Source organism: Pseudovirgaria hyperparasitica (assembly GCF_010093815.1).
Source record: "Pseudovirgaria hyperparasitica strain CBS 121739 unplaced genomic scaffold EJ05scaffold_3, whole genome shotgun sequence".
Lineage (NCBI taxonomy): Eukaryota > Fungi > Ascomycota > Dothideomycetes > Acrospermales > Acrospermaceae > Pseudovirgaria > Pseudovirgaria hyperparasitica.
The window spans coordinates 2190657-2212111 of NW_022985551.1; the positions used below are offsets into that span (position 1 = coordinate 2190657).

Consider the following 21455-nt stretch of genomic DNA (forward strand, 5'->3'; position numbering starts at 1 on the left):
AGGAGGGATGCAGCAAGCGAGCAACTTCGATCATCAGTATTCTGGTAGCGTCCTACTTACCATTCGGGATGTGTTTGGTGAACTACAGGTAGATCGCTGCACCCTTGCATACGCCTGCAGAATAGGCAATGAACATGTAGTAAGCACAACTCTATTGCCTGAAATTACTTTACCGAGCGACCAGGGTCATGTAAATCACCAGAAGTCCTGTAGTCCTCATACTATACAACAGGTGGTCGCAATACTCACCGACCGCCAACGTCCGGTAAGGCTCATTCTATATAGGCTACCTATCAAAATATCGTTACATGTTTGAACTATGAGACTATACCCTAACGTCGTCTATAGATAGATATATCTATCAGAGTATAGCAGAGGGGGTATCTATAGTCCTAGCTAGTAATCTCGAGATGAATTAACGTTATTTGACTTTGTTTTAGTGATGCAGCAGACACACTGGCGACCGGTGAGTGTTGCAAACTCCTGCTGATATTAAAGTAAGAAGGGCATTTCATTAGCCCATTGGTTACTCTGGCTAGCGGCATGACTGAGTCAATAGGGAAACCCCATGGTTGATTACCGAAGTAAATCGGTACAGGCTCTCGAAACGGCCAAGATGGTATAGCCTTGGGAAGCAATCTCGCCTTGAGTTTTCCTGCATCTCAGCTTCTATTATTAGTCACCGGTCAGCTAGAGCCATCAATGAGTACTATCCATGAACTAGCCGATACAGACTGTAAAGTGGTAACGATAGAAGGCGTAAACATGTATATATACAGCTTCCTCCTGTGGTCTGATGTATACCATAACTTCACACTTGTAACCATTTCGCAGTCACTCATCTCTCAACGAGACATCGTATCACTCTTTTTGCGAAGTTATCGTGTCACTCATTACATTCCCCTTTATTTCCTGTTCGTTTCCTGTGCGAGCGTACCATGGGTCTATCTAAATCCATATGGGCAAAACTGGCCTTGATCGCAATCGCGCAGGCTAGCCCAATCACTCAGGACCTTGGCGAAGTTGACGAAAGCGCACAGAACTGCGGGCTCAAAGCTTTCGAGCCCAAGTCATGGGCGGAAAGTGGTGCTGAGAAATTCCTCGGCGAATGGCTCGACAAGAATGGCCCAGGTAGGGCGAACAACACTCTAGATGTCCTGAGCTAACCTTCCCTTCCCCAGATAATTGGCTTCAAGCTATCAGCGATGCTGAGATGGGGCCTAATACCATTGCAATCGATTGTGCACACACGAGCTCCAATAATTGCAGAGCGCCAGAAAGTCCTGCAAACTGTGACAAATACGAATGTACGTTGCACTCGAAAGTATGACTTACTTCATATCACATCGATTGACCCTTGCAATAGACTACTTCATTCGTATCATGGCCTCTCAGATAAACGCCCAATTCAAGAATCTTCAAGATAACCTTCAGGTTCAGACCATCAAGGATGCTCTTAAGGTAGACACTATAATCAAAGACTTTGATGTTCTCAAGCCTCCAGAAGGACAAAAGGTGGGCGACCTGCTGAACAACATTGCCATTGGTAAGTTATGCTCATCCAGTGAGGTGGACTTGTGCTTATTCACAACCAGGGCCCTCCATTCTATCTGCAATCTTCAGCTTCGCACCAGGCGGAGCAGTCGCATCGGGAATTTTCTCACTGATTGGTGCTGCTATTACCGTAAGTAGCCTCTCATAAGTGATGGCATTCACTGACGAGTATACCCAGGCTACAGCTCAAAACCTAGAAGAGGACAAGCCAGAGATCCCCGAGTACAATGATCTTGCATCTGTGATGAATGACCGTCTCGGTGGCTTCTTCAGCGATACCCAATCCATGTTGGAGAAAACCCTCCTGGCCATCTTCGGGGACAGTAGCATGCCCCGAGATGGTTCTACCAAGCTCGTGCGCGATATGGTTGGGCGAATGTCTGGCATCGGTGTTGAGAACCTAACCAAAGATGCCATTTCTCCCATTGCTGAACTGCTGAAAGGCGGCGAGTGGCTTAGTCCAGTACAGAACGGACACATAGACGAAGCAATGGAAAAAGCCTTCGCTACGACCCGTCAAGGCCTCATCGGCAACCTTCTTGCAACCTTACAGGTGTATGTCGAACAGGAGATGCCTGCATATAACGAGGGCCTGGTCCAGCCATGTACCGCACTCGGCACCTTGATGGAAGGCAACTCATGCCACGTAATCAAGCATCGCCCATTCGAGGGAACCCGGGAGCGCGTGCCCCTGGAGGAGAAATATCTCAAGCTCATGGGAGACTACGGCATCGATCTCCACACTCTGATCCGCAACACGCGCGACTGCAACAATGGCAAAGCCGATACCGCGCAGATCCTCACCGATGGCTCCTACCCGCTCTGCTTCTTCGGCATGAACTTTGCCCAACGTGTCCATGAGAAAGACTGGGATTTCCAGAGAGCCGTGTCCCCATTCTCATGTCTCTCCAAATACCAGAATCAGAAGAGAGTGCCCGGCTGGATTACCGATGACCGGTCCCACTGTGACAACGAGATTCCGAAATGGAAGCCCTGCAAAGTTACGTTTGAGTGAGTAGTCTTCCGAAATCTGCTTCCAGCAATCAGAAATCTGACCAGACCCAATAGAGAGACGGCTTATTGGACCGAGGGTGGCCTTGATCGCTACAGAATGGGCATGGTCGGCGATAATATCGACATAGCACCGATTTGCCCGTATGCATACGACAATCGAAGGTGTGCTTTCGCGTCGAACCGGCAATGCTACTTCAACGAAGAGCTGAAGAAGTGGGTCTTTGACGTCAACTTTCCCAAGGGTTCTCATGGCCACGGCCAATATTTGGAGTGCAGAGACAGCATACGCACTAAATACGCCAAAGACAATCGGTGTCAGATTGGCTGAGGCTGCGGCTAAGGCTTCATACTATGGATGTGTAAGATGGTAATCAGATTGATTTATCTGTTGTGAAAAGTCTGTATAGTAGTATAGAATGTAGAACTTGATAATTGTTATTTTCCTAGAAGACCTCGTTAATCTGTCTAGTTTGTTTCATGTTTGAAGTTGGCGTGGATGTAGTAGAGTCTATAGTGAAATTCATAGAATGACCATGCAGATCCTTAAGCTTTATCACTTTCTTTGACCTCGCCTACACTCCACATACCTTTGGCTTAGACCTTGATCAGTCTTCCCGGAGCGATAGCCCTGTCTCCGACTTGCGTCTAAGGTCAGAGAGGTCGTCGACTATCTCTTGTACAGAAGTATATGTGCTACTCCAACATCTATGAATAATCTCTTCGGCCACATCAACACGGGGAAACCGCCCTTGCCGGAAGGAATCGCGGATCTTCACCTCGTCTTCAATGATATTCAGTTCGGAGAACGGTTGATGGCCGGCCATGATGAAGTAGAGTGTCGAGCCAAGGGCGAAGATATCTGTGCTGATGTCATGGTCGTATGGATCGTCACGAGGCTTGCATGCATCTGGTAGTTCTGATGAATCTCCAGCGAGCAGGATCGTGCCGTCGGGCCCCAAGATCTTGCCCTGGAAGTCGCACAGCTTGACGTGGAGCTCGCTGTCGAGCAGGATGTTCCGGGCAGTGATATCGCAGACCAGGATGTTTTGCTGGTGGACATGAGCGACTCCTTCGGCAGTCTCCTGAGCGAGCCGTAGCCTCGTTCCGACACTGAGCTTCGGGTTTTTGAGCAAGTACTGATCCAACCACCCGTTCTGGAAGTACTCCAGAAATATACCCCCGTCCTTGTGTCTCCCCTTTACTTCGGTAATGCGGGGATGTTTGCCGAGTCTCTGGTATATCTCCCATTCAGCGGCGAGACCACTCAGGTATTCTTTGTTTTGAGGATACTTCAAGACTGTTGTCTGATCCACAAGCCCAATCCAGTAGTCCCCATCAAGGTTTATGATGGACTTTACTCTATCAGGGAAGTGCGGAATCAAGAGAGTAGAACCCTCCTCCATCGGCGGCAAATTGTGCCATTCTGACACGCTAAATGAGCTTCTTTGCGGCAATATCAACATGGTAAGCTCGGATACGGGTTGAGAGAACGCTGAAGGATATAGCACTTGCGTAGAAGAGAGGAGCTTTAGTCCAAACCTTTGGGAACTGAACTACATTGCGGCGCAGTCGATTACGGTCATTCAAATCCGGCATTAGACATCAACTGGGAGGTATAATTACATACATACAACTAGACAGTAGAAGTGACAAACAAAACAACCCCATGTTTCACAATATCGTATAAGTATAATGCCATCGGTGGTGACCGATAGAGAGCAGACCTTACCGTCGATACAATACCACCATCACGTACCGTACCTACCGGAAGAAAGCTCAACAAGACTCTCTGCGCCGACTAGAAGCAGTACAATCATGAACATCACGAATAAAAAGTCTGGCTAGATAGCATGACTAGAAAGTCATACGATAAACACGGGCCTACGTGCGCCAGGACACGAATATCTCAGCACAACTTCGAACTTGGGACAACACAAGCATATCGAAACACAGCCTAAAAAAAAGCTCTTAGAGGAGACCACTATGGTTTCATTTGTAATTCGATTCGAGTTATCCTCTCTCTCTGTCTGCCTGAGAGAGAGAGAGGCGTCTGATATCTGCCTTGCTCGAGGCAAAGGGTTCGGTATCTTACATACTCGCGATTTGATTCCGAGAATCGCACTTCGATGGCGTGCCATGCTATAAAGACCATTTCGCCTACTCCAAGCTGCCACTGTGCTAAAAAGCTGCCCCGTCAAACACCCAGAAAAATGATATGAGAGGGGTGTAATGCAGTGCCACCGGGTCTGCAACGCCGTGCGTAATGTAATGAGCGATTGAAAAGGCTCCTATAAGAAAATTGAAGATACTACTTTGTAGACTCTTGTGTTATCGGACAATGCCCGATGTTAGAATGAAGGACGATGCTTGATGTTTGGATGTTTATGGGAGTGGTGGTGGTTGCAATGTTAGTTGACCTGCGCATAAGCATAAATGAGACAATCTATCTTGATGCTCGAAACGAATGAAATCATTTGTACAAAACGGTCGTCTTTCGGCGATGTGTCATTGGGGAACGCGACGCTCAGTGTTGGAAACGCTCACGTCCCTAATGGGTTTATCCTCAAATGTGTTGCGATTTCCACCGACTGCCTGCACGACTGGTGCGGTTGTAGTACTCTGCTGTTCTTGGACTTCTCCTGGGGGAACCTGAGGAGGCTCATTGGCGGCCTGTTCCCGCTTCGTAGATGTCTCACCAGCAATTGACTGAGATGGCTTGACATTCACTGGGTGTTCCGGTATTCTCTCGATATGTGTTGCACCAGACGTCGACGTTTCTTTTTCTTCCTTGCCAGCGACAGCAGCGCTAAGGCTCGTGAAATTGATCATAGGCTCGCTAGATGTATTTCCGCTTGGAGTTGGCTGAGAGCTGAGATCTGAGTCGTCGCCGGACGGTGCAAACATCCCACCGGATGCTGGGCTGGTTCCGAGTGCACTTGCACCGATACGAGAATTTGGGTTGTAGGTTGACTCATCGATAGACGATGCCTCTGAAGAGTTATTTGATCTCTCACGAAGCAGTTGGCGATGCGACGACTCGCCCAGTGCGTTGAATACCGACGCGCCAAATGGGGAGTCGGGCACCTGCTCTTCTAATCGAGCCCTACTCTCCTGAAGATGCTGCTGAGATGCTGTTCTTGTTGACATTGGTGGGGATGGGACAGCGGGCACTTCGGGAGCATCTTCGGACCGGTCAACCTCTTTTCCTTTGCCTTGAACAGCATGGCCCAGGGAGCTTCGTGATGCCATAGCAGAAGTGCTACCAAAAAGACTACTTTTCAGTGACTCTTTTGCCGCCTTCTTCGCGTCCTTTGCTTTCTTCTTTTCTTCCCTTTTGGCTTCTTTCATAGCTTCCTTTTCCTCTTTGCGCTTGCGCTCTTCTTCAGTAGCCAAGCTCATCCGTATAGCTTCTCTCACCATCAACTCTTCAATATCTTCAATTCGTCTTCTTGAGCTCTGGCGAGCCGAAGCCAAATTGTTCTGGTCTTCACTCTCCCCTCGTCTTTCCCTCTCGAGTAGCTCCAGATCCCGGTTCCTGTCTATTGGAATGAGAATACTACCCGGCAGGCCTGAGCTTTCTCCATGTCGAGGAGTGCCTCGACCACTGCTGTTCGGACTGTCCCCGCCAATGGCGATCCTTCGACGACGTCCAAATCCTAGCCGTGTGCCTTCACTTCCACCTTGATTCCCAAGCACATAAGCTGCATTGTGCAAAGCGGTAGCTGCTGCTGCACGACGCATCGCATGCGCGCGTGCATCCGATAACTTCTTTGCCCAGTCTGGTCTAACTCTATCTGTAGTGATAACGCCTGGTGCAGTGGCTGACAATGATGTTGCTCGTCTTCTGTTTGTCGCAGGGGATGCAGCGCCGGAATGCAGCGAAGACGTCGACGACATTGCTGAGGCTACAAAGTGGCTCCCGCCAGCATAAGCCAGGCCACGTCTGAATGGAGGCGGCTCATATGTTACACCAAACTCTGGTTGAGCACAGTATGGGCATGCAGCGGGCTCCGAGACCAGGTTTACTGCGTCTTCCGAGTTTGTTGATGGATGAGTAGGATCATTTGAATCGTCATGATGCTCTGGCACGTGTGGGTCGGGTCGTTTGATTTGGACAAAACATTCGGAGCATATCGGCTGATCGCAACAGCGCGTCTTGTTTAGATAGGGCGGATAATATAAAAAGCAAATTGGGCACTCCGAGGCGTCCTTGTATAGGTACGCCTCCAGTCGGATACCGTTTACATAAGGATCCTTTGGCATTTGAATTTCCTGGGGGAGAAGATCAGTCTGCGAGCCGTTGTTTTTGGTACTGGATAATGCAGCCAACGTCTTCGCTCTTCCCCGGAAGAATGGCGATGATGATGAGGGGGATTGTCCAATTGGTGATGCTGATGATGGTAAGGAGAAAGCGGGGTGTGAGGCAGAAAGGTTCATCGATCGTTCAGATTGTGCTGACTGTGATCGACCAGTGATAGGAACGGTCAGATGGTTGACATTGGTGCTGGAAGCAGCTGGACTAGGTTCTGCATGATTCACAAGATCTGCAGGAATCTCGTCGGCGGCTGGTATTGGGTTTCCTCTCGCAGCGGAGACAATCTGATGCTCGACCCAGGACTCCGAAAAGTCATTTAGGCCTCTCCAGAACGGGGCTATCCTTCGTTCCAGCTGTAGAGTAGGTCAGTATTGCTCGTTGAAGGACGAATACTACACATTACCATCAGCTGTCGGACTACAGGTTTGCTGAAGTCTTCTGGGCCGGTGTAGGTCCCCAATGTGACGAGAAATCCTCCATCGACGCCTTCTTCCTTCAAACTCCTTTCACGCTCTTTTTCCCGCAGTTCCCGTTCTTTGGCAAGCTTCCGCGCTTCTCTCTCTGCCTTTGTTTCCCGCCGAGTCTCCGGGGGTGTTTGATCGCCATTGTCGCGGGATACTGGAATGCCAAGGAAATTCAAGTCAGTTCTACTTTGCCGACCGGGTCTTGGAGTGTATGTGGCATTCAGGCGATCAGCAGTGCTGTGTGGAGGAGGGCTTGCGGGCCCAGGTGATGTGGAAGAATGTTCGTGACGACTGATAGGTCTTTGCGCACCATAAGACCGCGATTCTTTCCCGGAGCTATTGCCCATTGTCCGGATAGGAAGTAGGGCAAGGTATGGCTGTGCACTGTCTTGCAAGTGTAGGATCAGTTATAGCCACGGAGAGGTGGAGGGTGACATTAGCGATAGGAAGACGACGAGCAGGGTTAGCAGGTCACGCTGGAGCTCTGCAAAATGGCGATAGAACAAGGATGTATTTGTCGCGTGTCACAAGGACATGCTATCCTCCCAGCAGCGTATGTTAATACTGCTTATCGACCAGCGAGCGACGGCGGAACGGACGGGGACCGTAGTATGGAGTGTCACAACGCGGGCGGATGTGGTGTTGCGAGCTGCGTGGGCGAGATACGTGGGTAGGTAGTAGGTACCCGTGCACCTACACCTAGTATGCGATAAGTGGTCGGAGGAGGGGGGAAGGAAGGATGGACCGTGGGAGCGATGTAAGCTGCCGGAGGAGAGGAGAAGAAAAAGAAGAAGTAGAAGAAGAAGAAGACGACGACGACGACAAGCTCAGGCGGTTGTTTTGAGGCCGAGGTGAATGGTTCAAGTATGTGAGGTAATATGAAGCGACGGCGACGTTAATATTATTATGAAGACTGATGTCAGCACAAGCAGGGCCAGCCGAACTGGGGCGGGCAGAGGGGAACGACAGGGCACCACTTGGGAAGTTAATAAGAATGTGCCGCACGCCATGGCCAATCCATCACACAGTTGGCTTAAAAGCCTATGGATACTACTATCACGGCCCATACTATCATGGCCCGTACTATCATAGCTCATAATACTATCATAGCTCATTGAATACTATGTGATAGCCCATAGCCCATAGCCCATAGCTCATATAGACTCGGACGTGGCTATCGTTGGTTGACTGATTAGGCCAAACCTCCCACTGAGCAATAATAGTAATATCTACGGTATTGTTATAACTCACAACCACGACCTGTCGGGCGATTTACAAATCGTGTGCCTTGCATCTCCTTCTTTCTCCTTCTGCGACTGTCAATACGGCCATATATCGATCGTATCAGGTCCCTCGTCCGGTGATCTAATAGTCGGCCATCTTATCGCTCGTCTTGGGTCACATTCACAAGCCCATGGCGTATGTATCTGCCAGTATCAGTGTCGGTATCGGTATCAGTCTCTGTGGAATCGAGCTGGTCACACGCTCCTTGTTTGCTATCTCTGCGCGTTGCTGCATCTCTACAACGCATAGTTGCTGGTCTGGATATGTTGCCAGTCTGCAATGGTCCGAGCCTCACAGACACACGGTAGTTTGTGTCGCATATTACTAGCAATCAATCTCCATGTGTTTTGTCCTCCCTCCTAGATCCCAAAAGCAGCTCCACGTTTCGACTTAAACTCCGGGGAGCTAGTTTGCCTTGCATCCTTCGGTTCCTGCTTTTTGAAATCGCTCAACCTTGAACCAAGGCACTGGCACGGGTCCCCCCAACGCAGGGGGTCCACCAGGTGTCACTGTGGATATGTTAAACTTTGAGCACGGCCAATGGTCGAAGTACCCAAATCCAAATCGCTGCGATGCCGTCGATGAGCGATGCATGTTGGGGCAACAAAAGGGACGACACAGCTTCCTCATGATAGGCCAGACAAGTGACTGGCGGATGATCGCCGTAGTCGAATCGTGGTTGTAGCAAGCTGGACAGCTCAGATCGTTGACATCACAGCGTACGCGTCTGCTGGGATTCTAGTGGTGGAGATCTGCGGGGATGATTCCGACATTTGGCCAGCCTATTGATGCTTTGATGCCTTGGTGCCTTGGTGTCTTGATGTGTAGATGCTAACTGTAACGCGAAGGAGTATAACGTTTTGCTTCATTATAATACAACAGTTCCTGGTAAGATCAAATGCCAGATGAGGTGGATAAGATAATGCTCAACATACTGTCGCCATTATCTTCTGTATACGTGCTTTAAGCTATCCGCACTCGTCCTGTTCGAGTGTGTGACCACTGATAATGCGAATTCGAGTTCATACAACTCAAGACTCCGGTATATGCAATACTCCTTCAAATGCAAGTCAAGAAAATGCCCCCTGTTCAGAGTCACTACATGTCACTTTCAACTCGTTCCTACCCTAGCTGTCCCTTTGTATTCGTCCTTCAATATCCATCGACCCCTACCCCTAGATCCTCTCTGCAGTGTCGCAATCTGTCGAAGCATCTCTTTGAACTCCGCTGTTTCGCTTTCCGTTGTGCAGTACCGACCAAAGTGATCAATGAGATTCTGCGTATACACACTGCCTCCATGAGTCATGATGTAGTCACGGATCATTTTAATGAACGCTCGCCCTCGAGGCTTGCTCTCGTCACGCATACCAGTGCCATTTCGTGTCAAGCCAGACTGGCTTGGCCCTGCTTGAGTGGGATTTCGCGCTGAGAGGTTTGACAGGATCGAGCTAGATCCAAGACCGCTCCCGATGCCCCCTCGTCCTCGTCCTCGTCCTCGCGGGTCCGGAGGTCGTCCACCATCACCAAACGTGCCAGTCCACGTTGGCGTCCCAATTGGCACTGTTCGAGCAACTTCACCGGCACGTCTGAGCTCCTCAGCAGCTTCGGCGGCAATCCGTTTTGCCTCTTTGGCAATCACTTCTGGATCTGCTTTGACCTTCTTTCTCCTGTTCCCAGCCCCAGATTCGATGATTGCATCGTGCTCAAGAGCGGAGTGGACCCCAGATCTCGAGAAAATTGTGGACAGAAGGCGCTGGTCTTTGACGTCGCTCACAGGCTTGAGCTCAGCTTCTGTAACATTCGAAGACGACTCTGGTGTGGTAGCAGATGACTCTCCTGTTCGATAGTCTTCATGTCGTGCGACGGCAAATATCTTGTCCACATTAGATGGACCTGTTTCCAATTGTGAGCCTGGTTTGACGTCTTCTATCGGTGCGCCGTCATTGTTCGCTTCTTGCTTATCCTTGAATCTGACTTCGGTGCCTTGGAATAAAGTGCTAGTCTCTGTTTGCCCTTCCGGCTGTTCATCTCCTAGGGTAAACAAGTCATGAAGATCGCGGAGCTGAAATGTTTGACGCTGTTTTGGGTCTCTCAAAATTTTGTTTGTTAGAAATTGCTTGAAAATCTGGCGATGATATATCTTCTCTTCGATCGTGCCCGCTGTCATTAAACGATATATCTCAACTTCTCGTTTCTGACCCAGCCTCCATGCACGCTCCCGGGCTTGTACATCAGTTGACGGATTCCAGTCGGGGTCGAATATGATTACTCTATCAGCGCCTGTAAGGTTGACTCCCAATCCTCCGACCTTAGTAGTAAGAAGAAAGACATGTAAATCGGGATCGGTGTTGAACTGGTCGACCATCCGTTGTCGATCCTTGATGTCCGTTGTACCGTCCATACGCAGGAAATTAACGCCGTCCATCTTCCTGACAAACTTTTGAAGTATGTCAAGCATGATGCGCTGTTGAGAGAACAGTAGCGTCTTGTGTCCATTCTTCTTCCACATCTCGAGCAGCGCTTTCACTACTTGCATCTTTCCAGACTTAACACCGCTACCGTAGTCGTACCCGACCTTCTGTGGTAATTTCTTGTGGTCGACCAGGTCCGGATGATTACTGATCTTGCGAAGAATGTCCACACCGTAAAGCGCTTGCCTCCTCCCAGAAAGAATTGATTTCATATCTTCTGATTTGAGGAAGAACTCATATGCATCTCTTTGTATCTTGGTAAGCTTACAAAACAGAACACGCTCGCTCTTCTTCGGTAAGTCCGCTGCGACGTCGACCTTGAAACGCTGGAGGAGATATGGGCTGATTGTCTCCTTCAAAGTCTCTGCACACTTCATCGCGGTTTCAACTTGTAGATTTGACGCATTTGCATATCCTCCTTGCTTGATTGGGTGTTCGAATTGGAGTCTGAAACTCGGTAGTGTTCCAAGGCGCATTGGAAAGACGAAATCGAAGAGTGACCAGAGCTCAGTAAGGTTGTTCTGCATAGGCGTTCCCGACAAGATGATACGATTGTGGGTTTGTAGTGTTTTGCAATGATATGCGACAGTCGTTTCTGGGTTGCGAATCTTGTGGCCTTCGTCTAGGACAGCGTATTCCCAGTTGACGGGTACCAACAACTCTGCGTACGTGAGAAGCCCTGTATATGTGGTGACTAAGACATGACCTTCGTTAACGACACGGTCCACGATCTTTTTAGCTGCTTTCTGAGCCTTGGTAAGGCGTTTGGTAGAGCCTCGATAGCGGTCATCCTCGAGGTCACGCTCTATTTGGCTCTCCCTCTTCACGTCCATCATGCCGCTCCCGGAGGTATGGAGGATAGAGACACGTAATGCTGGCCACCATTGATGGAACTCGTTGACCCATTGCTTCATGACTGTTGCTGGCGCTACAATTATGACAGGCTTCGTGAGCTTCTTCGAATAGTGTAAGCCCGCCACGAAGGATATGATCTGAATTGTCTTTCCCAAGCCCATCTCATCGCCCACGATCCCTCCTACCTGCTGCGAGTACAGCTCAGAGAGCCATTGCACGCCTGTTTTTTGGTAGTCGAACAGAGAAGGATAGATGTCTCCAGGAACTCTGTAGCCACCTCCCAGGTCGGCATCAGGTCTCGTCGGATGTGGGTTGTGCCACTCATCTTCGACATTCAGCTCTTCCCCAATGTCTTCTTGCCCATCCTCCTGAGAGGTCAATTCACACCGTGCTTTTTTCCGAGCAGCTCTCCTCGCTGTCGCCCACTTTTGTAGTCGGTTTTGATACAGTCTTTCATTCCCATCATCCACTCCGGCCAAATCCTCCACCTCATCTAGTTTTGTGTGACGCTTGCTTGCAGGCTTCCTCTTGTGCGAGCCTGGAACTTCGATATATTCGTCGCTATCGTCCTCTGCTTCACTATCATCTCCTGGAATAAAGTCCTCCTCTTCCCCAACGTTCTCATCCTTTTCATCTCGAAATCCAGGGCGCAACAGGTTTCTATGTGACACGGGGGCAATAGCAGCCTCGACTTCTGTCTCGTTAACCAGGACATCCTCATCATCGTTCGCTTCAGCATCCAACATGACATCGGTCAAGCTTGCGGAGACCTTGGGTATTTGCGCAATCTTGGAGAATGGTGTAATCTTGCCGGTACGAATTAGGAACTCCCTTCGGGATTCGTTTGGTAGTGGGCCAGAATGTCCTGCATCTTGTTCAGGAACGTCTATGGACTCGCGATGTCTGTCTTCGATCCTGGTCTGTATCTGGGCGAGCTCTTTGTCCGCATGGTCAAGCTTGACTTCTAAGTCTGCGATATCTGATCGGATCTTATTCTTGATGTTTGAGTTAGCCGGTTGACCGAGGCGAGCACGAAGTTGTCGAGTCCGTGCAGTCAGTCTACTTTTCTCAAGCTGTGTCTTCTCGAGGCGCTTCTTGTCTCGTTCGTCCGCCTGCTCAGTGAGCATCTGATCAGCCTGCCGGCCGATATCTCTTTCTAGATCATCCTGGTCCCGCACAGCAGTCTCCAGGAGGACATTTGGTATCTCCTCAGACATGGTCTCTTAGCAAGGTGTTTTTCTATTGTCAGCGGTGTCACAGGCTGAAGGAGTGAATGAACACAAGGTGATGACAATTTTGGCAGTGGCTTAAAGCGCACACAGCCATGGAGAGGTAATTCGATGAATCTTGTCTCGAAGCACTAGGGTGGGAAGTGCTTTCGAGGCATTTGCAGTCGCAGGCGATTATTCACTTAGGCAGTAGCGGCCGCTGACCTCATCGTTCCCACGAAACGCGCTATCACTCAGCATTCCTGGCGCGCTCGCGCAGGCAGAATAGTGGGGTAGGGCGCACATCCATCTTTTGGCTCGAGCGGCAGCCTTACCTGATCCTGACCATGTCTAGTAATTACGGCCTCTCTCCACAACATCTGCAATAATGTGACATTGTTCACGCCATATCATCCTCGATGCCGTCAACCAAAGATGCGTCGCTGTATGGCGAGCCACGCCCAAAGAAGAGTCACTCCAAGGAAGTCTCATCCTCGAGTACTCTGGCATTCACATCTCAACTATCGTCTCTCATAGCTTCTTCCTCGAAGGATAGCTCCAAGACCATGAGTGGAAGAGCGCGAAAAGGCAACAAGGACGACATATTCAAAGCGCACAATAAGAATGCCAAGAAGCGTGCTCTGAAGGATCTCCAGGACTCTGAGATGAGTCGGCCTGCCGCCAGTACCGAGCCTCTGGATGAAGCACAATGGAAACGCGCGCGGAGAAAGATGGAAGAGAAATCAAGGCTGTACAACGCAATGAAGAGAGGAGATATAGAAGATCTGGATGATAAGCATATGGTAGATTTTGATCGGAAGTGGGCAGAAGCACAAGACAAGCCCGAAGATCAAGCTCCGGAAATCTCGTCGGACGAGGACGAAGAAAGTGATGAAGAGTTGATCGAGTACCAAGACGAGTTTGGCCGGACGAGGAAGGGCACACGTGCTGCAATTGCTCGGGAAGAAATGGCGAAACGAACCAATGCCCGAATTCAGGAAGAGCAGCTCGGAACAAAGCCAACTGCACCGTCCAACATTATCTACGGCGACACTATACAAACGGCAGCTTTCAATCCAGACGAGAGTGTGGCATCGAAGATGGCTGAGCTGGCTGCTAAGAGAGATAAAGAACCCACACCTCCTCCAGACAAGCACTTCGATTCGAAGGAAGAGATACGGACGCGCGGCACAGGCTTCTACGCATTCTCTGGCGACAAGGAAGAGAGGGAACGACAAATGAATGCTCTGAAAAAGGAACGGGAGGAGACCGAGCGCGCACGATCTGAGATGAGCCAGAGAAAGGAGCAGCGGAAACGGGAGGTGGAAGAACGACGAAAGGCTATCAACGCTAAAAGATTGAAAGGAGAGGCCGACAGGTTTCTTGCTGAGCTGGAAGTGCCGAAGAACTTGGGTGGTGGCTGAAGTGCTTCGAGGTGATGCAATGCAAGACTTCAATTCCAGAGGACCGGGAAAGTACAACATTTGATGCATTGTGAAATTGACACGCGACCAAACTGAACTGACAAACTTTAAACAATCGACGTTGCTCGATTTCAATCTGACCAAAAACATGTCGATATGATTGCTCTACGGATTACTCAGATGGCTACCTCTGTTTTTTGCCCACGGGGCTCGTTTAACCCCGATCAATCCACGCAGTGTTCCCCTCTACGTCTGAGTTGGGAAACTGAAATACCTTCTGTATGGTTGAATAAGGCTCGTACTGCTCGTCACTAAACAGCCTCGTTACGTTTGCAAGGATTCTACCCGTCTCGTTGAAACCTGGGCCATAATCTCTCCACTCGGCCATGGTCGTGTTGTAGTTGAATCGATCATCTGTGGTTCCCCACTTGATATACCCAGAAGACTGAATGGAGTCATCCAGAGAGCAATTGGCAAAGATTGACCGATGTTGTGCGTTCTGTCACGGTGGCCAGTCAGCGTATTGACAGCACCCAATGTTGCCGGAACGGAAGGAGCGTACCCATGGCCTTCCGAGCGCGCATTTCCCGGAGATACTTAGACTGGAATTCGCCTTCTCCACGTGCGAGTCGTGGATGTAGACACCATATTTGTTGACGAAGGTAGTGTTCGTGCCTTTCCACGCTGTGATGCCACCACCGCAGCTCCGCAGCGAGAGACGTGAGGACTGGATCCAGGCTGTGCCGAAGCCGTACAGGAAGTCGGTTTGGCCAGCAATCTCACATGAGTGGAAGTAGGCATTGCCTAGCTTCCCAATATACACCTACGACAATCAGCGACAGACAGGCAGGCAGACAGACAGACAGATAGGGCAGAGTGATGCTCCTGGCTTACCGTATCCTGATAGCTGTAGAACCCGCAGTTATAGAAGCCAGTGTTTGCATAGCTGACGGACACGGCTAAGCTAGGTCCGGCAGCGTACGGACGCCAGTCATTGATGAAATTGATATTGTACACTCGAAAGTCCTGATTTCCAAACGGTGTATCGGCAGGCACAGCATTCCCCGTCGGACCGGATCCGGTCAAGCTGGCGTTGAGCGTGGGCGCCACAGTCAGGACACTCGTAAAGGCATTATCCAGCGTGCCAGTCTCCGCCGTGCCGGTCGCCTGGCGCCATATGATGTTGACCAAGTTAGTCGACTGATCACCTGGCGACGAGGTGGTCTGGCCGAGCAGCGTGAGTGGACCGGCTCGGGTCACGTTGAGCTGCTCGGTGTAGTTCCCGGGCTGGATCAGGATGGTGTACGAGGCGTTGTTGTGTGGGAGGCTTGAGATTGCCGACTGCACCGTCGTGAATCTTGCTGTCGGGCCTACTAGGATTGTGGTGTCTTTCGGACAGCCTTGGTACGGATCGGGTGTTCTGGACTGGCAGGCATGGCGGTCAAAGGCGATGCAGAGCCGGAATGCGAGAGTTGCTAGTGCTACAATCCTCATGCTTGAGACTATAACGCAAACAGTGATATATTCTCTTTCAATGCTTGAAATGGAAGAATGTGAACTCAACCAATCGCTTCAGACATATACAAAGGGGGGGGGGAGAGATTCCTTTGTATGAACCTCTGACATTATTCTCCTTAACTTGAAACATCGTCCTTCAATTCTCATGACTATGCAGGATATCTCATTTTTGGTGACATGATAGTATTCTTCGCATCCATGCCTTTCTAGCCGAATGCGGGGAAGGTTAGATTGAGCAGCGAGAACAATCTGGACGGAGACCTCAGGCATTTATCCGTCAATAGCAAGTAGGCCAATGCTCCTTCCGTTCATTCATCCATCAAGTCCAACACCAAGTCCCGTGACATGAACTGGACTACTCGTAAGGTCGAGCGCACCCGGATACGGCGCGTATACGATATAGCTAGTCGAGTGACGAAGTACGTCTCTGGTCAAACGTCCTCGGCCGGGGCACAACTTCCTCCATCCACATTCCACGCTATCCAATTCACAGCATCGATCCATCATATGCACAAACAACACCTAAGCATCACCAAGCCTCCGCAAGCGCCTTGGGAAAGGGGTGGGTTACAGCTCGGCAAGTCGCCGTGTGCGGACGTGTGTATGTATGTATATACCCCAATCGAGACTAGATAGATAGACATCATCGACATCGTTACCGGACGGGAAGAGCGGCAGACCAGCGATGCTGATCAAAGATGCGTTTTGTCTTGATTGGGGTTTAGGCCCCCATCCATGGCAGGGCAGCTATCTACGACGCTACGGAGTTGTTGTTAGTGTGTTTTGCACATGACGACGACGACGACGACGACGACGACAACGATGACAGCGCGGCGTGTTTTATCGATCTGGCTGACTAGCTATGGCTAAAAGATACAATATCTTTATAGGTTTTGTTTGCTGATATGTTTATGTTCGTCGGATAGCGTCACGTATGTATGATAGGCCAGGACGTCCCAAGCACCACCATAACCGCACAGTCGTCCCTGACTGTACGAATGGCACGTATAGAAGCCTCATGGAAGCGGTGAAGGATTCGTGTGGCAGGGCCATATATGGTATAAGCGTGCATGGAAGGCTCGTACAACAGCAGCAGCAGCAGTTAATACTGGATGGCGTGCATGTACGTGTATGCCGGCAAGGACAGCATCGACACCGACAAGCAGGATCCGGGGCGGGTGTGTTGTGGCAGTTTAGCAGTCTGGCTGAGCATGGTAGGGTATCTATTGTAGGGCTGTGGCTGAGGTGGTGGTACTGTATTTGTAGCACATCGTACACACGTCCATCAACGACTATTCGCACAATGATACCTAAACGGGAGCGTGCGATGAACATCCATCAAACTACGAATGACTAATGTGAGGTGGGGTTGAGAAAGAGTATGGTCTAGCCGGATTGAGCAATTGGGACTGCGCAGCTTGTGGGGGCGTGATTGGTGGAAGGAGGAGATGCGTTTGTCAGCTCAGCATGCTTTCCAACCAGCCCTAGGCAGTCATTAGGGTGCAGGTTAGTAATTATGTATGCGGACAGACTTGAAGTCGCAATGGTTAATTAATCCGCGGGATCAGTCACACTGCTAGTTGATACTCGATCTAGACATTACGCAACACACCGTAGATGGCTTGCGCGGATTGCGAAGTGGTTTGCGTGTGTGCGTATGGGTGTGATGTGGTTTGGTAGGAGAGTAAAAAGTGGGCGGTGATTGCGTATATGCAGGCATACTTACACAGATACTGTAACGGCATAGATACGAAAGGCGACTCCGAGCGGCAGACAGGCGGCGGATAGACGCGACTGTACGATGTATGCGTATCCGTATCGGGATGCCGCTCGTCTGTGCAGCGTCGGCAGGTAAAACGAACGAGCTCCAAGAACTGATACGCCAGCCTGCCTTCTCCCGTCAGCAGTCTCCAGGTAATAGGCAACCTAGCGCCCAGACGGACGAACAAGTGATCGAAGCTGCCGGTTCTTCCAGAAACACCCTGATGATGATGATGATGATGATGATATCGCTACGAGGGCCATGCACGACCTGGGATCGCATCGGGTGGTGGCAGTTGGAAAGTTGGGAAGGTAGGGCGTGCATGTATGTGTGTAATCAGGGCGGTATCGGCATCATGGACATGTCCATTGATGGGCGTGATGATAATGTACTGGCACTGATACAGGAGATTATACTAATGTCCGCGTAAAAGGCGAAAGCCGCGATGCGATGCGAGGAGAGAGTGTAAGGCAGATGACTCGACGATAACTAGCTACATACTAGGTACCTAGCCAAAACCTAACGTTAGGCAAGGCGGTGATGCGGTGACCCTCAGGGCGCAAAGGCCGAAACCCCGAGCGCCGAACCACAACTGAAACCTGGTATTACAAGTAGCTGTTGAGCAGGTGGCAGTGTGGGAATGCGATTGGCGGTACTGGATATTGTTGTGTAGGTCCTGAACCAGGGAACAGAAACAAAGCTGCAACGAGAGGGGGAGAGAAGGTTCATCCGCGCATTCGTGCGCGCGAGAGCCGGAGCCGGTCAAAAGGCTGGTTCCGAGCCAACAAGGACGACTCACTAATTACCCATCATGACCGTCAAACGTCTGATGATTGAATCAAAAGACTGAAAGTGAATCATCCGCAGTCACGCAATAATGAGCAATCTCGACAAGGAATTCAGGCAAACGGTGCTGGGGTTGGCGTAGAGGCGGCAGTCATTCCTGCAGTGCCCGTTACAATATGCACCGCATTCCTCGCGTCGCATATTGACACACGCATTGCTGGAGGGCGCAGCGGTGTTGCTTGCGTTGCGTTGCGTTGTGTTGCATCCATCGACCATCGATCAGCTGGAAGAAGTCTGCCTGACGACGAAACGTTTGGGGGCCTGGCGGAGTCGGGTCGGGCGGACGGACAGATAGATGTTCTTGCACGATACGAGAGAAAAGGGTATCAAGTGCGAGCCTAAGAATGACATCCCATCTTGTGACTAGCACGCCTATCTACTGATTGAGGGAAGCATCAGTGTTTTCAATAGTGATGAATGCCTAAGGTAGGTAATTAGTTCAACAGTTGGCTCGCACCATCGGACGTATATCATGGGCCGCTGCTTGCGTAAGTCCTAACCCCCAAAAGCAACAAAGCCTTTGCAAGTGTCAAGCCACACAATAGGACTGAGTGGACTGAGGCCCAACATTCATATCACGTCATGCTTGGAATCTTGGAATCTTGGAATCTTGGACATTGGAATCTTGGAGGTCGTAGTATAGTGTAGTGTGTAGTATATTCTTCTCAACGGCTTGGGCCGTCTGGCGGGGCATAACGTTAACGCGAAGGGCTCACAGGTCGTGGTGGTAATGAGGCGTCCGGCGTATACGGGTGCGGCTAAACGGTATACTTTCACCGCATTGACAACAGCAATCAAACACTATGCAGCACCACGAACCACATCAAGGCATCTGCATTTACAATCATTCATTCCGCACCATCGTGACTGTGACTGCAATGGACCCGAAGCGGGATGGTGAGTGGTGGATGACTGGATCGTGTGCAGCGTAGGCGGATGAATCATCGACTATGAGGCCGACACGGCCGAAATGGATTACGCAGCATAGGTAGGTACCACTACTAATTAATTGTTGCAAGCAAGGCTGGCGGTGATTACATACGCCCGCGGACGAATATGATGTACAGCCTGGCTGGGGGCTTCTTTTTGTTTGGTACCTAGAGTGGTGACTGTTGACTGGTCGGGGAGAAGGGGGGGGCCAAAGTCCGGAGAGACGAGAGAAGAGCCGACACGATAGCAACGACGAGACCGATGAGACCGACGAGAACGAGAAGAACAAGAAAGACAATGGAGGACAATGAGTGAGTGGACAAAGGGACCAGAAAGATTTAGGGGGGGGGGGGGGGGGGTGAGGATGTGGTGTGTGGGTGCAGCGTGGGGCCCAAGGCAGCCGGTTGTTAAGCTGACGAGATTTTGACCGCTCCAAGGCTCGTACGGGCTTTAGCGACGCCTAACCACCTAAACCCTCCCCTTGTCACCGACTCGTCCGAACCCATCCATGCCAAATTCCCCGTTTCTGTCTTTACTGCCTCTCACACACAATCCTGTCTCCGAAAACATAAAGACCTTTGCCTCCGCCCGTTTCCACTTCCAGACACACACACACACTCTCCAGTATCATCAACTCGAACTATCTCAAGCTTCAGTACACACACTACAACATCAACAACAACTCAAGCCACCCGCTACTATTCCTCCACCACGCATACCCGATCCGTTTAGCACCGCACGGACACCCCTGCTGCACATCAATCATAGGAAACAAAAGAAGAGTCACCGTCACGGACATTTAGCCTTGACTCACCAGGCAGTCATTCTCACAAAACCTCCACCCACTCTTGCATCTCATCACAATGCCTTCCCATCTCAGGAACCAAGCTCTCTTTGAGCCATTCTCCGCCGAAGCCACCCGCTCCCACTACATCACCGCTCCTCCACAGAAGAAGCAGAAGATGTCCCTCACCCAGACCTACTACATTGCCTCGTCGGCACGGTCGAAGCTGGGCAGGGAAGCTGGAAAGCCAGACCACAACCTGAGGCTGCTTGTCGGCCATGCAAACCTGCTCGATTCCCTCATGATCGAGCTCGCCGATGCTGAGCGGGACCAAGAAGCCTGGTTCAATCAGAACGTCAACAGGGCCGCCAAGGCTGACGAGCCCAAGCACATCCAATGGGTCGACAGCATCCGCGAGGAGGAGGACGAGGACTCAGACTCAGACTCAGAGTACGACGACTCCGACTACGAAATGGTCGCTCCTCTCCGCCGCATTCCCTCCCCTCCCGTCCACATCACCACCGTAGAGTACGACGACGACTCAGACAGCGACGAGGAATTCGAGGACGACGAAGACGACGAGGAGCATGCTCTAGAACGTGTCCCATCAGCACATGCAATGCCAGAACTCATCCACGATGACGTCTCGGACGACGAGAGCCCGCCCACATCACCGCCTGCCTCGACCAGGGAGTTCAGCGAGCAGGACCGCGCCGCACTCACCACCACATCCTTCTACGACAAGCCAGCCGCGATACCAGCCTCGCAACAAGACTCATTTGCAAAAGACGGCTTCTTCGTGCCGCAACGAAGCCAACCAATGATTGCAACCTTCTAGACCCACTCGACTTTGGGCAACAGCATCATTCCCCGTCTTTCTGCATAGCGATCTTTAGCGAGCGTCATTGTTTCCGGCATACCAGCGTATGGAGTTACTGGGAAAATATCCACTCAAATCAAGAGATTTTGTTCTTTCATTTTGTTTGTCATGGGTGGAGCTAGTAGTTACGGACACGAAATGACGGA

At 50.6% G+C, this 21455-nt stretch overlaps 7 protein-coding genes across 7 annotated transcripts; 3 read left to right on the forward strand and 4 right to left on the reverse strand.

Moving 5' to 3' along the window:
* The first annotated feature begins 665 nt into the window (after nt 1-665).
* On the forward strand, nt 666-3052 carry EJ05DRAFT_536215 (uncharacterized protein). The gene is made up of 6 exons (XM_033749298.1): nt 666-1131; nt 1182-1307; nt 1367-1546; nt 1596-1684; nt 1733-2565; nt 2623-3052. The coding sequence occupies exons 1-6, from the start codon at nt 939-941 to the stop codon at nt 2894-2896; spliced, it is 1695 nt and encodes a 564-aa protein (XP_033603892.1). The 5' UTR covers nt 666-938; the 3' UTR covers nt 2897-3052.
* A 121-nt stretch (nt 3053-3173) lies between these two features.
* EJ05DRAFT_530870 (kinase-like protein) lies at nt 3174-3971 on the reverse strand (the record flags this gene model as incomplete). Its single annotated transcript, XM_033748993.1, has 1 exon — nt 3174-3971. One exon carries the CDS (start codon nt 3969-3971, stop codon nt 3174-3176), a length of 798 nt encoding a protein of 265 aa, XP_033603893.1.
* A 918-nt stretch (nt 3972-4889) lies between these two features.
* Nucleotides 4890-7950, reverse strand: EJ05DRAFT_264380 (uncharacterized protein). Its single transcript, XM_033740291.1, has 2 exons — nt 7287-7950; nt 4890-7236 (listed from the first exon to the last, which is right to left on the reverse strand). Exons 1-2 carry the CDS (start codon nt 7692-7694, stop codon nt 5074-5076), a joined length of 2571 nt encoding a protein of 856 aa, XP_033603894.1. The 5' UTR covers nt 7695-7950; the 3' UTR covers nt 4890-5073.
* A 1547-nt stretch (nt 7951-9497) lies between these two features.
* EJ05DRAFT_536218 (uncharacterized protein) lies at nt 9498-13379 on the reverse strand. Its single transcript, XM_033749299.1, has one exon. It carries the CDS (start codon nt 13172-13174, stop codon nt 9743-9745), a length of 3432 nt encoding a protein of 1143 aa, XP_033603895.1. The 5' UTR covers nt 13175-13379; the 3' UTR covers nt 9498-9742.
* A 125-nt stretch (nt 13380-13504) lies between these two features.
* On the forward strand, nt 13505-14696 carry EJ05DRAFT_264402 (uncharacterized protein). Its single transcript, XM_033740292.1, has one exon. The coding sequence runs from the start codon at nt 13585-13587 to the stop codon at nt 14587-14589; it is 1005 nt and encodes a 334-aa protein (XP_033603896.1). The 5' UTR covers nt 13505-13584; the 3' UTR covers nt 14590-14696.
* A 331-nt stretch (nt 14697-15027) lies between these two features.
* EJ05DRAFT_473941 (pectin lyase-like protein) lies at nt 15028-16188 on the reverse strand. The gene is made up of 2 exons (XM_033743497.1): nt 15484-16188; nt 15028-15412 (listed from the first exon to the last, which is right to left on the reverse strand). Exons 1-2 carry the CDS (start codon nt 16081-16083, stop codon nt 15092-15094), a joined length of 921 nt encoding a protein of 306 aa, XP_033603897.1. The 5' UTR covers nt 16084-16188; the 3' UTR covers nt 15028-15091.
* Nucleotides 16189-20034: 3846 nt separating this feature from the next.
* Nucleotides 20035-21294, forward strand: EJ05DRAFT_264432 (uncharacterized protein). The gene has a single exon (XM_033740293.1). It carries the CDS (start codon nt 20509-20511, stop codon nt 21265-21267), a length of 759 nt encoding a protein of 252 aa, XP_033603898.1. The 5' UTR covers nt 20035-20508; the 3' UTR covers nt 21268-21294.
* The last annotated feature ends 161 nt before the right edge of the window (nt 21295-21455 follow it).